Here is a 20,515-nt window from a genome sequence, read left to right as displayed (position 1 = left end):
AATTCTGTTCTTATGGCAGGGGGTTCTGTTGTTATGGCAGGGGATTGAAAATTACCAGTGAGCCTCTTATATTACAAACTAAGGTATCAAATCATCCGTTGCAATATACCTTTTATTTCTCAAAATGCCTGTTGCTCAATTTTTTTTTGCTAAGACCTTATAATGCATATTACACTATGTGTGTCATATGACTACTTCATACTTATGATATGTTTTTTCAATTAGATGTCAACAATTCCATTTATTGACATTAGTGAAGGTCAGTCAAAGCGAATATGTCCATGTGGAAGTACTGAGTGTTATCTTTCAGAAGAAAGACATGAGGAAAGCACTAGAAATTTTTCCGTATATGAAGATGGTGACACTAGTATTTTTCCGTATGCCGAACAGTCATTCAATAGTGATAATGATGTCTATATGTGGTATTCTAACTTTGCTAGAAAAAATGGTTTTTCAATAAGGCGGAATCATCTTTTAGGAGGTAAAAATCATCCGTTGGGAGTCTATTGGAGGGAACTTGTTTGTCATAGTGCTGGTAAAGCTCAGCCAAGCAAAGTGTTTGAAGTTGAACGACAAAGAAATCGAAAATCTTCAAGATGTGGCTGTGGGGCAAAAATGATAATATCAAAAGACATTGTTGATGGGGTTTGTCAGTGGAAAGTTCCTAAATTTGATAATGTTCACAATCATGAATTATTGAAAGATAATGAGGTTCGATTTCTTCCGGCATATCGTGACATAGATGTCGTTGATCAACAACGTATTAAAATATTATCAAAAGCTGGTTGTTCAATAAAAATCATAATGAGAGTTCTTGAATTGGAAAAGGGATTGGAACCAGGTAATTTACCATTTACAAATCGGGATGTTAGAAACTTAATTCACTCTCAAAGTTATCAAGGACTAGAAGATGATGCACTAGAACTTCTTAAGTTGTGTAAGAGTTTGAAAGACCAAGATGCAGACTTTTGTTATGATTTCACAGTGGATGAAAATCAGAAGCTGCAACACATTATTTGTTCTTTTGGTGACTCTGTTCGAGCATATCAGAGTTTTGGTGATGTACTTGTCTTTGATACAACATATCGTTTGAATCGTTACGATATGCCGCTTGGAGTATGGGTGGGCTTAGATAACCATGGAAATTCAATTTTTTTTTGTTGCGTTTTATTGCGGGATGGAAAAACTCCTTCATTTGCATGGACCTTGAAGGTATTTACATTTTTCCTAATGGTAGATTTGGACTCTATATATTTATCATAAAATTTTATTTAAGTTAATTTTTAATATATGTTTATGCAGACTTTTCTTCAATTTATGAACAAAAAATTCCCACAAATAATTTTAACCGACCAAGATCTTGCACTCACAGAGGCTATATTAATAGAGTTGCCAAGTACAAAACATGCATTTTGCATTTGGCACATAGTAGCAAAGCTGCCAACTTGGTTCTCTTTTATTTTAGGTGGGCGATATAATGATTTCAAGGCTGAGTTCTATAGACTGTATCATTTGGAGAGTATTGAGTATTTTGAAAAGCAATGGGATAATATGGTTTGTCAATTTGGACTTGCTTCAGATAGACACATTGGTTTATTGTTTTCTCATCGAGCATGTTGGGCGCTACCATATTTGCGAGATTTCTTTCTTGCCAGAATGACAACAACTGGACGTTCAGAATCTATAAATTCATTCTTGAAAGCATTTTTGAATGCAAGAACAAGTCTAAAGGATTTTGTTGAGCAGGTAAATTAGACTATGCTTTATTTATTTTTTTAGTGAACATATAAATTTAATATTTGAGTTAAAATTCTAATATTTGTCTAATGAATTCTCATTACAATTTTCTAGATGGGTATTGCTATGAGTGTAAGAAACCGAGCTGGGGAAGAAGCAGCCATGCATCAAACATATCTCAATCCCAGCATAAAAACATCTATGCCAATGGAAGAACATGCCTCCAGTATTTTCACCCCTTATGCTTTTGAATTGCTACAAAATGAGATGGTTTTGTCTTATCAATATGCAGCAATTGAAATGAGAGCTGAAATATACACAGTAAGACATTGTACGAAGAATGATGGGGGGCGTTTCGTGACTTGGGATCAAATGAATGAGGAAATTCATTGCAGCTGCAAAGAATTTGAGTTCTCAGGTATTTTGTGCAGACATGCTATAAGAGTTCTCTCCATAAAAAACTACTTTCATCTCCCAGAGAAGTATTATCCAATACAATGGAGACGTGAAAGCTCATTAATATTGAAATTCAGTCATATCATAAGAAAGAAAGATGACAACTTGGAGCAAGCCTTTCAATCTCATGTTGCAATTCTGCATTTAGAGTCTTCCAAGTCCAAAGGGCGTGCACAATGTACTAATAAAGAGTTGCAAAAACTTATAAGCCTTATTAGAGGCATGCCAATTGGCAATGATTCAACATTGGAATTGAAAAGTTGCCCAGTAGAGTCATTAAATCGTGATGATTGTCAGTTCATTCGAAATCCAGAACCATCCAAAACTAAAGGACGTCCGAAAGGGAAAAGACTAGGTGGAGGAGTTGAGGTTGCTAAGGAACCAAGAAGATGTCATGTGCCGAATTGTGGTGGAACAAACCACGATTCAAGGAATTGCCCAAACAAAAAAAGGCATATTGAAGAATCCATTGTTAATTCTCCCATCAAGTACGTATTTTTAGTCTTTTTCATAAACTTATAATTACTTGATGCATGTCCATATTAAAAGAATTTGTCTTCTTATTCTTGTATGTTAATAATGCTTTTAGGACACAGAAGGGCTGGAAATGAGGAAATGAACTATTTCAAAAATAATTGTTGTAGCTTTTGTTCTGATATTTGAGAGATTATTTTAAAGCAAAGTAGATATATGAGGCTCTTGGAGCAGACGATCTCTAAGCAGGGACAGAACTCGTGTTTGCATATTCAAGCGTCCATCATGTTTGTATATTCTTTGTGTGGAATCATTCAATTTAATACTTACAGTGTACTCTCTCTTTCTATTTTGGAGGCAAATACACTGTCTCTTTCTATTTTGGAATCATTCAAGCAGGGACAGAACCGATATTTACAATGTACTCTCTCTTTTCTATTTTGGAGGCAAATACACTCCCCTATAAGGTCTGAAATGGATGATTTGATACTTTAGAAACTAATAAAAGAGGCTCACTGATGATTTTCAATCCCCTGCCATAAGAACAGAACCCCCTGCCATAAGAACAGAATTTTTATAGAGAGAGAGAGTGTGTGTGTGTGTGCGCGTGTATTTACTGCCAAGATGGAAAAGGTGTACTCTCTTTATTGCCGGAGAGAGAGAGAGTGCGTATTCTCTCTCTTTCTATTTTGGCGGCAAATACTCTCTCTCTCTCCTTGACGGTAAAAATTCTGAGAGAGAGAGTATTAATTGCATGTTGGGAGGGTTAGTTAACATAAAATTATGAAAAGACAAAAACACCCTTAAAAGTCATAGAAAGTAAGGATATTTTGTCCAATAAAAAATGGGTAGATTGATAACCTACCATATCAAAGAGTAGGTTATCGCTATATATATATATATATATATATGATGATTTTTATGGTCTAAGCAACTTTGGGCCTTGTGAAGTTCAAGAGGGGTCATTAGTTTTAAATGGAAAGAGACTTTGCACCTAAACTTCTCTAACCTATATATCTAATTCCTGCAACTTGTTTTGTAGATGTTACACTACTTGGAAAACAAGAAGATCTGCAATTTTCAAGTTTGATTTGACATCCACTAGCAGAACTTCAAAAAATTGTCGATGCTAAGTTTCATTGCTAAAACATGACCAAGGAAATGAAACAAAGGAGTACAAGGGAAAATGGTAGAAAATATGGTAATGCTGACATATTTTCATTCCCATTTTACCAGTTGTAGAGAAGTCTAACATTGTCCCTCTTTAAACTAGGATAGATGCGATTAGCTGCCTCCTAATAATTAGGATTGAGCCCATAATTGTGCTTCCTTGGGACCTTATATTACATATGTTGTTTATAACGCCTATTAACCCATTTTGGGGGAGAAATTGCTCAGCATTTCTTGGAACATTTGGCATCACACTTTTTCTAAATTAGCACTACAGTATTATTATTTGTAAAATATTGAGGCTTGAAACGATTTAAGTTGGACCAAAGTTAGCCAATTCTAGCCCAATAATTTTTTATTTTTTTAAGTCGAGCTTGACCTTGACATAAAGACCATTCCTTGAAGCCTTAAGGTGCACTTAGTATCTATCCTATGAACACAAACCCCATATAGTGGACGATAGAGGACTCAACCTAGAATTACAGCTTTTTAATTTGCTGAAAAGAATACCAATCATTTCAGTGTTAACATGTTGTAGTTCCTACATGGTTATGCACATCTTTTTAAGATTTCCAATATCCACAGCACTGTCCTATATATTCTTAGCACTTGCAGTCCTCAGATGCTCTACATTTTTATGCAAAGGAAATTTCCATATGCCATTATATATACCATGGTCCAAACATGTGATACCCAATATTTGGGTCCGGTCCATTTGACCAGCCTAGAGTAATTGGCCCAAAAAAAAAATCGGCATGTGTTGCGCACGTGCCTGGGAAGAAGAAGACTCCCGAGTTAGTCAGACAGAATCCGACTCCGGGTTGGATTACAGTTGCGGCCGAGCTCTATTTAGAGCTCCTTCCCCCCATCCCTCTTCCACTTCACCGAAGAATCCAGCCATCGCCGGATTCTACTTCGATTTCTTTTGCGGCCGTCGACCGTGTCCACGTTGTTGCTGTGGCCAACCATCACCGAAAACCAGATAAGGACCCGACCTCCCTTGAGATACTCTTTCTCCCCTTCTTCCGGGGTTGTTGAAAACCCCAATTAGGCTGGTAGTCATTGGATTTTTGGTGAAAAGGGCGATGCCCTGTTTTTCCTTGCCAAATTGTTAAATTTGATCACCTTGATCTTTATTGAACCATCCGTACTCTATTTCGAGCATGATTCGATAAATTCTACTTTGATCGGACCAACCGGAGTGTCATGCACTCCTATTTGGTCAGCCCTGTGAAAGTGTTCAAATTTATGTCTTTTTTATAATTATGTTGAAATTTTAAGAAAAAAATATAATTTTTGGATATTAGGCTCTAAGAAGGATTTTCATGATTAATTGGATTTGTTAGTTGGAGTGCATTCAAGGCAAGTAATGTTTTATTTTTTAAAAAAAATTAACAGTAATTATAAAATTATTATATTTATGACTTTTAAGTAGTATTATTCATGATGCATGAATTTGATGGATAGTATATTATTACGAAAAATATTATTCTGAAATATCATAATGATATGTGATCTTATTATGGATATGATTGATTGATTTTGACACCACATGATTTTAAAACTGAAATATGAAATTTATAACTATTTTAATTTCGACCTAGCTATGTTGAGGACCCTACCAATGGAGGCTAATATGTAGGCACATGATTTGTCTTTAAGGTTGTGTCCAAGATGATTAATGACATATCGCCAGCAGACCAACGGTCTTAAAGAACTTTGCTACAAGATGATGCGCAACTCATCGCAAGAATATTAGTCGGTACTATGACCCTACCACAGGATGCTGTGGTCGTAACTCAGAATCGATAAGATGAAATAAATATTTAAAAGAATTTAAATCCATAAAAAGAATTTTAAGATTTTAAGAAGAATGTGATTCATATATTGGTATTGTATATATGCTGATTTTTACAAATTATTACCTATCTGATTGTCTGATTTATTTAGCTAAAGTGATCATTGTTTACTTGAGTGTTGAGCTCATTATACGATTTTTTATTTTTTTTACGGATTCAGAGAACTAGCCTACCGGAGTGTTTAATATGGGAGAGCGACTAGAAGAACTATGACACAAGTTATCTTAATTAGAGTTATATTTAACTGATATTTTATCTTAAACTTATGTTAGAATTATGAGACATTATAGTTGAGTTAGTTAATGAAATAAAGTTTGATTATTATTAGTCAAATTGTTCTGCTATATATTTATGATATCATGAGATGTCTTGCATGCTTGTGAGGCAAGCTTTCTATAAGCATACGGCAGTTGTTGTGATCTCCAGCTCGCGATCTCGAATCGGACGCGTGACAAAATACTCATTTTGTTTGAGCCAATGCTCACAGATAACTCTGGTGAGTGCATGCATGGAAACCGACTTATGGCATGCAAATATTTAGTGCTGATGTGTCACCACGGATTATTTGAATATAGGTTGCAGCATTTAACTTGTAGCATTGTCCGTAGTGAACTTACAGTTCACCATTATATATACCTTACCTACCATTCATATTCCTAGTATGGTAGTCTTCAATTGGTCAAGCTTCTTTCATGACATTGAAATCTTCCACTATCCATGAACTGTCCAAATCTATGTTTCTTATGATAGCCAACACTAATCTGCAACTGCGGACCAGAATCTTTTTCATCATCATGACGCAACTTAAACCTACAAATAGAGATAATAAAACAATTATTTAGTACATAATGTTATCATTTCAGTGTCAAAAGCCAATCACCCAAGCAATTACTCTTCTTTGGCTCCATCCACAGACCAAGCACGTACACATCGAGCATCCTCTACCTGGTTCGATGCTCGCTTGACTCGCCGCGAGGCGATCGAGCCCACAACCCACCGCTCGCTCTCCCTGTGATCGGCATGAGTTCCCGGGCAGCTCGCCTCCTGGCTCCCTCCCTGACCCGTGGACAACCACAGTACCACACCGACAGCCACTATCAGTCCTCCTCCCATTGCCACCCAATAAACAACCAACAACTCCATCTCACCATCACCTCCTCAAAGCCATTCACCCTTCCACTACTAACAAAAAGCTAGCTTTCTTCCATTCTTCATCCACAAGAAGGGTCCCCCATATCATCCTCTTTAGTGACTGCTCTTGAGTAGGTAGGACATCATCGCAACCTTTGACGCATTCCGCTTTTACACCAAAGTTCCATTTGTTTAAGTGGTTGGTAGACACTTCCCACGCTTTAGTTCAAAAGATAAAGACCAAAAGGCCACCCCCTAGCACCTCTATCTTGTTTACATATATGAGATATATTTTATAAGAAGGTGAGTTGTGGGGTAAGCTTCTTTTATGTCCATCCTTTCTTTTATGTCCATCCTTTCTTACTGTTTGATTTGGTATGGGCTTCTGGAGTTGTAGGGTTTGTCCTACGGCTAGCTTTACGTGCATGCTCGTACCCGCGTGCGGCCGGCAAAAGGTCGAAGTCTCGTCAGCAGTGATTACATGTGTGACAGTAGTGGCCAACCACGTGTGGGATGTTGATGGCTACAGTAGTTGCGCAATTTGGTACGGTGATTTCTCTTTGGAAAGTGGCTAAAACTGGACGTGGAGCTTGGAGCCCGGGAATACAAAAGGTTGGCGGCGTTTGCCATTAGAAGGGGAAAATGCTGCAAGGCTCGACTATGTTACGAAGTTTCGTCTCACCACTGTCATTGTCACTTGCCACGTGAGGATTAATTCCTTATATCACAACCACATGAACGAGCTTGCTAATCTCAGCCATCCCTCATGCGGCATGGCTTGCTAGTGGTGTAAGAAATTTTTTTAATATATGAATTAAATCTATAATTATCGACCAACGGTACAGCAAATCTAACACCAATTCACTTCCATCTTGTTGGGCAGTTAACAAAGCAGTGAATAGAGAGGTGCTGCCACCAAGGTGGTAGCCTAGTGGTACTGGGCAGAAATTCTAACCTTAAGGTCCCAAGTTCGAATCGCTGCGGCGACGATTAAATTGTGGACCGGAGCTCACTACTTTGGCCACTGCTTGGACTTGAGGTATAGGACCGCTCTTGAACCGCTAGTAGCCGGGGTGGTGCCGGGTGTGACGTACTCACACTTGGGACTCGAGCCAGAGCCCAAAGGGGTAGCTGAGCCGGGCCCATGGGTGGGGAGGGTATGAGTAAAACCGGTCGGGGTGCCCAACACACGGCCATTTCTGCCCGCATCGAACATTCTCCTGGCGGGGCGGGGGCCCAGTGGGAGCTGCTACGCGGGGTTGGGCTTGTCCCTTCCTCCCCCCTACCCCGTTCTTTTAGCAAAAAAAAAATAAAATAAAATAAAAAATAGAGAGGTGCTGCATAGCTTGAGTCATCATACCACTTCTACCCACTTCAAAAGTGGCCCAATATATTTGGGGGCCTAAGGCCGTTTTCTATTTCGAGCCTTTCTTGCAATGGGCCAGCCTAAGACGAACTCACAAAGAAGCTTTTTTTCTTTTCATTTTGTCTTTGAGGCTTTTTCTGCGGTAGGCCTTCTTTGGGCCGGAGCCTTAGGCGACTACCTCAGTCGCTTAAGAATTGGGCGGGCCCTAGCCCACTTCTAAGAAGACACCACTTTTTGTCATCTCATATTGGGTGATAGACTATGGAGCTAGGGTTGGGTTAACCACTACAACAATTATATATAATCTACAGGCAATACAATAAATGTTATAATACATCTTACCAACATTTATTAGAAGTGTCATGAAAAGCATTATCGCTTTAAACTTAAGTGACATTTCTAACAAATTTCGATGTTGGTCGTAAGCTATTCTAACATTTGTCATAAATATCTCTTTTCAACTTTATGCAATGATTATAAACATTGCTAAAAATGAAATTAATAACCTTTTTAATCTTCAGGTTTAGCGACAATTTTAGATGTGACTTTAGTGTTCTATTTTGACGTTTACTAACATCACTTATATTTGTTACTGAATGGATTATTTCAACATTGTTAAGTGTAGCTCTAATAGTGAATTAACATAGCTCTAATCTTTGTTACTGAAGCGGCATGAAGTATTTTGGAACTTATTAGTATCGCTTTGTCTTCTTAAATAATGTTTCTGAATATTGCTTGAAATTAGTCTATCCATAGCTTTTTTTGCATTCATTAGAGACATTATAGGTGTTTCTAAATGTTTCTGGAAACCAGGCTATTGAGAGGTTCTTGCAATTATTATTATATCACTTTAGGTGCTATTATGATATTTTTAATCATCGCGTTAGAGACTTTCCCCCCCATATTTACCATGATTAATCACATACACAAATCTGTAATTCAAATAGCTACTCCAAGACCATTTACATTCAATACTTCAAATCCATATAAAAAACACATTTTCAATTTATCAACCATTTATATTACCAAAATTAGAACCCAAAAGTATACAATGTGTTCAGTTGAATAAAATTTATAAAGTCATTATAAATATCTAAAATATCATAAATACAATAACAATATAAAATTATAAAAAATTTGGAGCATATATGTCCTAGTTACGAAAGGAGTATAGAAGAAAATGGCCTGAAAAAAAATAGCATCAAACATATTGATTGCATAAAATAATAAACATATTGATCATTCGCTTGTTGTTATTTAATGCATTACAAGAAACAAAAATGTGAAATCCCTCTAGGGCCTTCCTTAAATTATTAGGAGGTAGGGATGTCATTGATCAATGGCAAACTATGGATGCATTTGGCATTGTTGTGGAGTCTGGATTGGATGGAATCCAATCAAGAATGTAGGCATTCAAAAAAGCCATAAATCAATCATACTAACTTATGGTGGAACTAGATGACAAGTAAATACTTTTGCCCACACTACGGTGTATGGCCCTAAGAACCAATAGTTGAGAACTTCCTTTTGGACAATATTTAAAGATAACTGTCATGCTCTCTAGGAAAAATGGTTATCAAGGGATGAATTTAACATTACTAACAACATCACGAGACATGGAGGAACTAGAAAAGACCATCAAAATATAATAATTTTAAAACTTTCATTTAAGAGTTGGATCTGGTTAGTTCCCTTGAAGAGAAGGAAATTAACTTGGTCTAAGAATAGAGAAATTCCTTCAATGGCGAGACTAGATTATTTCCTGATTTCTCAAGAATGGGAAAAGTATTTCTTGCTTTCTACTCAAAAAGCACTACCAGATAACGCCCCTCTTCTACTCACACGTTTTCCCGGAATGAAGCTTAAGCATATTTCACTCCAAAAGGTGGTGCCTCAAGGAAAAAGAGGTTAAGGATTATAATCAATAAGATTTGACAACTTACCCCAACATGAGATTATATTATGAAGCCTTTGGTTCGAAAGTTGCAAGCTATGAAGATTGAACAAAAGAAAAGGAATGACTCAGAGAAAAGAAAAAAAGGTTGGAAGCCAATAATGAACTCTTAACTACTATCACTACATGAACATCTGGCATTGCCTGTTAGAGTATGTGGAGACCCAAGGTATTTTAGATTGCACATGGATGCATTCCGGATCGAAATTTCTCATAGAAGAAAACTTCTACAGGTTTCAGCAGCAGTGGGGTCGACTTCAGCAGTTCAGGAGTTGACTCGCACTATGCCGGAGTCTGACTCGAGTTTTGTCCAGATTTCAAATGTTTCTGTTTCGTCTGAGAGAGCCGACTTTCTCTGTGATGGAGTCGACTCGATATTGGAGAGTCGACTCGATATTGGAGAGTCGACTCGAGCACTGCAAGAATCGACCCCAGTTCGGACAGGAAGTTTGGAAATTCGTTGAAACGGAAGAAAAAGTCAAAGTTTGTCTTTGATTGAGACTTCTCCAAGCCAGAGGATAAGTTCAAGACATTTCAGAAGTAGTCTTCTCAGTTTCATATACAAAAAGAGTGCTAGATTAAGTCGATAACTTGAAAAGGTGTTTAAAACAGTTTAAACTCTTGATGGTGTTTCAATAGGACTCTATTCAGTTGTTGCTGATTCTGTCTCAATTACCAAATAGCCGGGAAGGCCTGGTGGTGGCAGTGAGCAACTTGTCGTCGACGGGTAAGCTGAAGTTCGATGACGTGATCGGAGGACTTCTAAGTGAAGAAGCAAGGAGAAAGGCCACAGGTGCTGCAAAACCTTTAGGGATCGCATTGAACACATATGAGCACGGTAGATTGCAAAACAAGAATGATCGCCATCGAAGCGGCTGGAAGTCGATAAGAGGCAGATCTTGACCACCTCAGAACAAGGAGACAGCATGCTGGAACTGGGGTAAAAAAGGGCACTTTAAGAGGAACTGCAAAGCTCTTAAAGGGAAGCAAGGCGACCACACTGAAGGAATCGACAGAGGTTTGGCCAATCTCGCTGAAGGCAATGATTCGGATGCCCTAGTCCTATCTTTGTCTACAAGTGATGAGTCTTGGATGATAGACTTGGGAAGTCTTTCCATGCTACATCCTAAAAGAAATTTTTCAGAGGATATCAGATTGGTGACTTTGGCACAGTCTACCTAGGGGATGGAGAGCCTTGCAATATCAAAGAAAAGAGAAGTGCGAAAGTGAAGATCAATAGTGGTACTTCACTAGAGCTGAAGGACGTGAGGCACGTACCTCAGCTACAAAGAAATCTAATTTTTGTTGGACAGTTAGCGAGCGATGGGTATAGGACGACTTTCACAGATGACCAGTGGAAGATCTCGAGAGGCTCGTTGACGGTGGCTAGTGGCAAAAGGGTTGGGACTCTCTATGTCATCAACGGCACGCAAAACTTCATTGTTGTTGCAGCTGCAGATGTGGATGCCAAGGTGTGGCACCACCGACTTGGACAAATGAGCCATCAAGGCATGGTGGCTATGCATTAGATGGGCAAGCTACAAGGTCTTAAGGTGGTCGAGCTGGATTTTTGCAAGGACTACATTCTCGAAAAGCAGAAGAAAGTGTCTTTCAGCAAAGACGGTCAACTTCGAAAGCTAAAAAAGCTTGATCTCATGCACACTAGCGTGTGGGGACCTGCTCAAGTATCTTCTATTAGAGGATCTCAGTATTTTCTGACTTTTATTGATGATGCTACCCGAAAGTTATGGGTATTTTTCTTGAGACACAAATCATAGATGTTTGTTGTCTTCAAGAGATGGCGAGTAGCAGTTGAACTCGAGACAGGAAAAAAATTGAAGTGCCTAAGATTCGACAACGGTGGTGAATATTACAGTACATAATTTGAAAATTACTGTACAAAGGCTGAAATAATTATGCAGAAAACTATTCCAGGAACACCGCAACAAAATGAAGTTGCTAAAAAGATGAACAAGACGATTAACGAGCGTGCCAAGAGCATGAGGATACATGCTGGATTGCCACAGCAATTCTGGGAAGAGACGGTTAGTACTGCTGCCTATTTGATTAACAGAGGGCTATCTAAGAAGCTACAACTTGGAATTTCCGAAGAAGCATTGATGGAAAAGAAGATTGATTTGGCGCACCTCCGGGTCTTTGGCTGTACCGCATACATCAATGTGGATCCACCGAAAGAAGTAAACTAGACGGCAATTCAAAAAGATGCATCTTCGTTGAATATGGTGGTCATCAGTATGGATAGTGGTTATGGGATCCAGAAAATAGAAAAATCATCAGAAGCAAAAATATGATCTTCAATAAGAACGAGATGCAGAAGAATCATATTTCAGAAGAAAAACTTAAGGAGCCAAACTTTGTAGATCCTGAAGAGGAGTCTACAAATTCTAATTAGAAGACTCAGTCTGGGCAAGAGACGAAAGCTACTGTTATGGCACCCCCTCTACAGCTAAGAAGATCCACTTGTGGCACACACGGAAAGCCTCTTCAGCGATATGACGGGACTCTTAGCTATTTGCTGCTTATAGATAGTGGTGAACCTAAATGTTATCAGGAGGCATTGCAGGTTGATGCCAAGGAGGAGTAGGAGTTTGCCATGGATGACGAGATGAAGTCATTGGAGCAAATTCAGACATGGAATCTGGTGGATCTGCCCAAAGATAAGAAAGCACTGTCAAACAAGTAGGTTTACATGCTAAAGAAAGAGTATGATGGTAAGAAGCCATACAAGGCCAGATTAGTTGTCAAAGATTTTCAGCAGAGAACCGGTGTCGACTTCATAAAAATATTTTCTTCTGTAGTAAAGATTAGCACTATTTGAATGATACTGAGCATAGTAGCTGCAGAAGATCTATACTTGAAGCAATTTGATATGAAGATAACCTTTCTTCACAGTGATCTTGAGGAAGAGATCTACATGCAGTAGCCTGAGGGATATGGTAAAGGTGACTTAGTGTGTGTTGCCCAGTAGATACAACCCAAGAGGGGGGGTGAATTGGGTCTTTTAAAACTTTTAACCTACTTCTGAAAGTTTTTGATTAATTATGCTAAGTTGTATGGATGCACAGTGAAAGTCAAACTTAGCAACAGTTTGATGTATAGAATGTGACTTGATTGAATATGCTTGCAACTAAAGGATGCGCGGATAACAGTTAAGCAAGCAATCTATCTAAGTAAGTCAGTGTGTTAGTTAGACAATGACAAGAGGCATTACAAACACAACAAACATATAGTGGTTCGGTGCACCCCAGCACCTACATCCACTCCCCAAGACCTCTTGGAAATTTCACTATAATTCTACAGATTACAGCCGGTTGTTTTACAAGCTCACAACCCAACTTGTTGTTTTACGAGGTCACAACGAACTCGGTCGGTTTTCCCAGGCTCACCGACTAGAACCACCCCGATTGTTTTCCCGGGATCACAATCGAACCCTTACACCGTTGGTTTCAACCTAGGCTCACCAACAAACCTATTACCGTTGGTTTTCCCTTTGGCTCACCAACAAACCTTAACCCCTTGATTCAATCCCTTGATTGAATCAAGTTACAAGATATTAAAATAAAGGTTTAAAAACAAATCAAAGCTTCTTAAACAAGCAAATATAACAATATAACTAAATAGGGTAAAGAGAAGCCCTCAAACGAGTTTTGAAGATGAAGGAGCTCGGCTTCTTCTTTACTTGACCCTCTTCTGATTTGGCACGAAGTAGAGGATCACCGAGGCAGCACACGGATGGAGAGGAAGCTTTGGGATTCGCTTGGATGCTCTTCTTCTCTCTATTTCACTTCGGATGGCCCTTTTGTGCTTATGGGAGATTTCTCTTGTAATCTCTTTGAGATCTCTTCTCTAAATGTTCTTTCCCACTTCCATACCTTCTCCCCTAGCTCTCCTCTTGTTTTTATAGCTTTTGATGGCGTGGAAACAAGAATCTAGCCGTTAGAGACAAAAATAGAGCCGTTGGACACAGTCTGCACTTCCTGACAATATTACCGTTGGGATCGGAGTCGACTCGCGCGATCAGGAGTCGACTCGCCTGTTGCAGGAGTCGACTCGTGTTTTACTGGAGACGACTCGGCCACTGTTCCAAATTTGAATTAATGTGCTTGCTTTGTCCTAGAGTCGACTCGGACCAAACTGGAGTCGACTCGCCAATAGCTGGAGACGACTCGGGCGCTTAGGGGTCGGCTCATTCTCAGGAATCCAGAGGACATATTTTCTGATTTTCTTCCTCGAGTCGACTCGGATTCTCTTGGAGTCGACTCGGCTCTCAGAGCCCGAAAACTGATCCTCTGTATTTTGGGGTCGCGCTGCCTTGGAGTCGACTCGAACTGTCTTGGAGTCGACTCGCCTCTCAGAGACGAAAATACCGTCTTCTGTCTTTGGGGTTGCGCTGTCTTGGAGTCGACTCAGACTTTGCGGGAGTCGACTCGGCTCTCAGTGTCTGAAATTGGCTCTCTGACTTTTTCCTTGTGTTCCTCTGAGAGTCGACTCTCACTTTCTTTGGAGTCGACTTGCCAACCATCGGAGTCGACTCGCGTTCCACTGGAGTCGACTCGAATCTCAGACCTGAAAACTCCTCTCTAACTTTTCTGCCTGTGACTCCTAGGAGTCGACTCATACTACCCTGGAGTCGACTCGGCAAGCATCGGAGTCGACTCGCGCTCTTCAGGAGTCAACTCGTTGACAGGTTCTGAGATGAATCTTTCTGTCCGTCTGTCTGTTGCTCCTTGGAGTCGACTCGGAACTGTAGGAGTCGACTCGAGTGCCTTTCCTTTGAATTTTTCTTAAAACTTGCTCTTCTAAATTGAATCCTTTGAACTTGAGACTTGGGCCAATAAATTGTAGCTTTCTTCCAACTTTTCTTGAGAGCTTTGGAGGCCTTCTTGTGTTCTTCCAACTTGCTATGTTCCTTGCAAAATAAATATCTTTCTCCTTGCAACACAAACATTAGTATTTATACTTCAAGGTTTTGTGATCATCAAAATCAATCTTTAAATCAATCTTTGGGTCATCAGTCTCCCCCTTTTTGATGATGACAAAACTTGGAGTATATGCAATATAAAATATATTGTGTTCTAGAAGTAATACATAGCTAAGTTGCATGAAGTAGAAAATATATATATTTAAAAACATACTTCATGATAATGCTTTAGATTTAATCAGCTTAACACAATCAACATATTTCAATTTAAGCTGAGTTGGTGTTCAATGCAAAACACAAAGCATTATGAGCATATACTTAGATATTTCTCTCCCTTTTTGACAACATCAAAAAGAGAGTGAAACATTAAGTACAAAGATAAGAATACTCAAATATTTCTTTTCCTTATTGTACTCTGATTTGCATGTCAAATTATTGCAAGGATATGAATCATAAAACTCAAGGCAATAATATTAGAATCAGATTAATGAGCATAGATCAGAGCCAATTAAGATAATTTCAGAGCAGAATACATCGAATGTGATTTCAAGAAGTTTTCTAATTTGATACCACAGATAGTTTTCTAATCAAGTATAGGTGGAATCTTCCTTAGGTTAATACAAGAAGTACCACAAATGATATTCAAGGAAACACATGAGTGGAAATCTAACCTCTCTTTAATAAGTATGAAAACTTGTTCATTTAAGACCTTTTGCCCAATCTATTAAGTATTTTATCAACATGAGAGCAATTTAATTGATTTTCAGAGTAAAAGATCAAAACTTATTAAGTATGATTGCAAAGTTCTTTTATGATGTAAAAATAATATGGCATAAATACCAAAACATGAATTCATGAAATTTATGATATATCTTAGAGCATACATAAAATGCAAAGCTTTGAAAGATCATTTAGAGTTCTTTTAAAGATTTTCTTTTATTTCCAAAAAAATAAGCACAATTTGATACATAAAAAAATATGAATTGGCACAAAATTGAAGTTCTAAAGAGCAAGCCAATTAGATCTCATTAGTGAATTCCAAAATAGATTTTCTGAGAGATACTCAAGAAAATTCAACACGTTATTCTCCCCCTTTTTCATTAAATTAGAGGCTCTTAAGATCAACTATTTGAATTGCAATTTGGTTCATGATTGATGCATAAGATATACTAACCAAATAACAATCCTCAAGGTGTATCATAAAGATTTTTGCGATTAAGTTTCATAATACCTCTCCTTCTGAAATTTTCTTTCTCCCCCTCAATTAATTATTCCATTTAACAGTTTAGAGTTTGAAGATAATGTTCAATAAAATTGTCAATCTCAAAAATATGTTTTCCATAAGTTTCAGCTTATTTTCATAAGACTCAAGGTATGAGATAAGACAACCTTTATAGAACTCTTCTCAAGGCATAAACTTATAATTAAAGCAAGTATTGCATTATAAGGAGGTTCATCAAAATCAATCCATCAAGGTATGCTTCAAATTGAAGTAACTTTAGGATAAGATATCTAAAGCTCCCCCTCAAAAGATGCATACTTCTTTAATCATTCTTTTTTTTTGTTGAATTTCAGATTTTAATGTTAAACGTGAATAAACCTGAAACTTTATGATATCAAGAATGTAGAGTGATCTAGAATTATTCAAAATTTTTAGTAATCACTCTTTCTAAACCTTTAAGAATAAGTTATGCTTTCTCCTAATCTTAGAGAAAAATGTATAGAAATATTAATCAGAAAATGATTCATTTGAAGCTCAGTTTCTTTCAAAGGCATTTACATTTTCTTTCTTTTAGAATCATTCGAGTGAGCTGAAATATTTCTTGCTTTAAGATCATTCACTCTATTCTGTCTTTAATAATGTAGTAGAGAAAAACATATAGATGATCATTGAAATATATATATTTATAGAACTCAATTTCTTAATCATAGTTTTTCAGCAATGTATACATGAAGCACAATAAATATTTTTAATATCAAAATAAAATCATATATTTAAAAATATTTGCTTGCAATCAAGATCATTGATCATTTAGACCAATATTAGTAGATTTTAATGATAAGAAAGGATATGTTTCGGATGCGTATCGGAGCAATCAGCCAAGACATCAAAATTAATTCTGTTTTTCTTAAATTAAGATTTTATTTAGAAATCATATTGAGTTTAAGCTTTTATACAAAATCAGATTCTGAATTTTCATAAGAATTTCCAAGAAGGCTCTCAAAATTTGAGATATGTATCTTCTACTTTGTAGCTCATCTTAAATTACTAAGATTGAAAACACATATTTCAATAACATTAGAGCACTTTCAGAATCTTTGTATTTAGTATTGAGTTTCGATACAAAATGGAGGATATTTTAACAAGTATTAGGATATTATGTATCAAAGTTAGGCAAGTAGAAAGATAGATCAAGATCAATTCATTTTGCCTAAATAGAGATATCTTTCTCTTCTCATTTCAACTTTCACATTTTAACGATGATTGTGAATGACAAATCTGAATTTTCTTACCAAACAAAAATTTTATGTAGTATTTCAAACAATCAGTCAAATTGTCCAAGCATGAAGCATTACAAAATATTGAGAATCCATAATTTAAAGCATCATGCCATATGCAAAATATATTATGTGTTAAGTCATGCATTAGAATATTAAGAGTAAGAATGTTAAGGATCAAAATCAATTCTTTTCAAATAAACTCCCCCTATTTAAGTATTATCTTGCAATGATTTCATCCTTAAAGTGTGTTTTCAAGTGATTAATAAATTTGACTTGATTCTTCTTATATAATTTCATTAACTTTGTCTTTCATTTTTACTTTCTTATGCTCTATACTCTATTTGCTCCCTATCCGGTGGAGTTGGGAAGGGGCACGAGGTACTACCACTAGCCTCCCTCTTGTGCCGTCCCTAATATATCCTACACCGAATAGTTGGGTCAAATAGTGCCGGGTACTACCACTAGCCTCCCCATTGGCACCATCCCTATGATGAGCAATATAGAAAGGTTAAAATATTTACTTCAAACTCTCCCTGTTTAAGTGTAATTAATTATGGATTTTATCCCTTCCAAATGTGCCGAATATATTATGCTTGTTTTGCTTTTCCTTAAGATTGAAGTATTTGCCTTTACTTAGATTTTACTTCTCTTGAATAATTTCCATTTTCTTTTCTTTATCTCTCTCTCTTTTTGTTATTCTCAAGTAATTTACATGAAAGAGCATAATAAAGAATTAATCTTATGTATCATATAGATGTATATCATGCAAACAACATTTTCATTATGCTCAAGGATTCATCATTCCTCACAAGTTATTTTAAATCAAAAGTTCAAGCATAAACTTGTGTATTTCATGGTTATGACATAGGCAAAGATATATTTTAGTTTGGGCAAACCATGAAACAATTTTTAAGAGTATAAGTCAATCAATATATATAGAGACATGATATCAAAAATTAATAATTAAAGACCTTAATCATGCCATAATAAGATTTAAGTTATTGACTTTGCTCAATTAATTTATGAGAGAAGTATCTAGAATTACCAATTCATTCTGCATTCTTCAGTCAAATACCTACTAGATTTCTTATGTATGAACTTTTGGCTGAAGAAGGTCTTCTCTCTTGTTTGCATGTGAATGTTTGTTGTATCTTACATGGACATATCCTTCAAGTTGAGATCTTTCATTTTCTTGCTCAAGGATCCTGCATTATTAACAAACTCCTTTTCTTTCTTGAAAGAAAGTCTTTAGTTTCTTTAAGATACAAAATATTCATTCAACAACATAAGATATGACAATAATTAAATGTTGAATCACTTTACTCAAGAGATTGCCTAAATATAAGCAAGCACATATCACTTGAACTAAAGAGATAGTTTTATTAACCAAGATAGTTCAAGGACAAGCATGTGAGGCAATAGGAAGATTTATCAAGGTCAAATCAAAATTTTTTTTTTTATTTTCAGAATCAATGGAGCCTAGATTCTATTTGCTTAAGATAATTATTAATAAGACATGTTAGCTAAGTTTTAATCAGCTTATCTTAAACGGTTGTTTCTATCAAAATTCAGATTATGATTTATTTGTTATCAATGAAATATGATTCATTAAAGTTGGATTGAAGTCTTGCATAAGGGCACATAATAAGCATACATTCAGGTCTACTAGCTGTATGATAAAATAATTATTCTATCATGCTTCAATACAGCTTTAAACAATAGATCTACTTTGCTCATCCTTTTCAAATTCTACAAGATGGGGTCATAGATATACCTTCTTCATGCCAATCTTCTATAAGGGTTTTCCTGTGGACTAACTTTGGTCAATGAAGATACCCCTTTCTTGTTTGTCTTAATTTGGAGTTTGAGAGAAGATGTTAATTCATTCATCATATATACTTCAAACTCACCTTACATGAGCTAAGTAAAATCTTCATATAACTCTTCATTAGTAGAACCAAAAATGATGTCATCAATGCATACTTTGAGCAAATAAGATATCACAAATTCTTATTTTTGATGCATAGATTTATCACTATTACTTTCTATCAAAAAGGTTACTTAAGCTTTTATATATCATGCTTTTGATGCTTGTTCCAAATCACATATTGCTTTATCATATATGTAATGTGTAATCTTTAAATATGGTGGTTATTTTACATAGATCCCCTTTTTTTTTTAATGAAATAACCACATAGGAGTGAATTCTACACATTCATTTGACAGATTATAAAGCTCATGAGGCAAACAAATGATAATGGTGATCTTTACTTCTAATCATGCAAAAGTCTTATCAAGATCTATTTCATCTTTTCTTGATTTAGTCTTTTAGTAGTTATCAATTTTTCTTCATTAAGTGCATATCTGAAAAATCTAATTTTGGTTCTAATTATTAACAAGTTTTTCAGATTGTTATATGTAAAAAATTAACCATATACATATATAATCTAATTTTAGTATCTTGATAATAAATCATTAGTCTCATAGAGAATAAAATGACTTGATATTTTTGCAACTAAAAACTTTTCATTGAATATTCTATATGCATTGCTTGATGAATGATATCCAAGGATAGACATATCTCTATCAGATTTGGCATTATTTTCATAAGAGCATATCAAGCATAACATGTACGACTGAAAAATATGAAAGATATGCAATGGTTCATTTTCCATTTTTCAGAAGGTCAAAATTTTCATCAAAAATAGATCTAATAGAAATCATATGTATGACAAGCAGTGATGATAGTCTTTTAAAAAAAAATAGATGACTATCATACATAATTGTCTTTTTCATTTCTTCAAGAATTCTATTAACCCTATTTTACTTATGATGTCCTTGGAGCTGAAATAATTGAATTTAATATTATTTTCTGTATAACCTTAATCAGGAGTTTGGTTTTCAACACTGTGCCATGATCTTCA

The 20,515-nt window shown here is 36.3% G+C and overlaps 1 protein-coding gene across 1 annotated transcript; it reads left to right on the top strand.

The window, feature by feature from the left end:
• Window positions 1–225: 225 nt before the first annotated feature.
• LOC120111742 lies at window positions 226–2,804 on the top strand. The gene is made up of 5 exons (XM_039129626.1): window positions 226–1,087; window positions 1,466–1,746; window positions 1,852–2,155; window positions 2,342–2,681; window positions 2,783–2,804. Exons 1-5 carry the CDS (start codon window positions 226–228, stop codon window positions 2,802–2,804), a joined length of 1,809 nt encoding a protein of 602 aa, XP_038985554.1.
• The last annotated feature ends 17,711 nt before the right edge of the window (window positions 2,805–20,515 follow it).

This window comes from Phoenix dactylifera, chromosome 8 (genome assembly GCF_009389715.1).
Source record: "Phoenix dactylifera cultivar Barhee BC4 chromosome 8, palm_55x_up_171113_PBpolish2nd_filt_p, whole genome shotgun sequence".
In the NCBI taxonomy this organism is placed as follows: domain Eukaryota; kingdom Viridiplantae; phylum Streptophyta; class Magnoliopsida; order Arecales; family Arecaceae; genus Phoenix; species Phoenix dactylifera.
The sequence above is the reverse complement of the archived record's forward strand: the minus strand, read 5'-3'. Positions and strand labels throughout refer to the sequence as shown.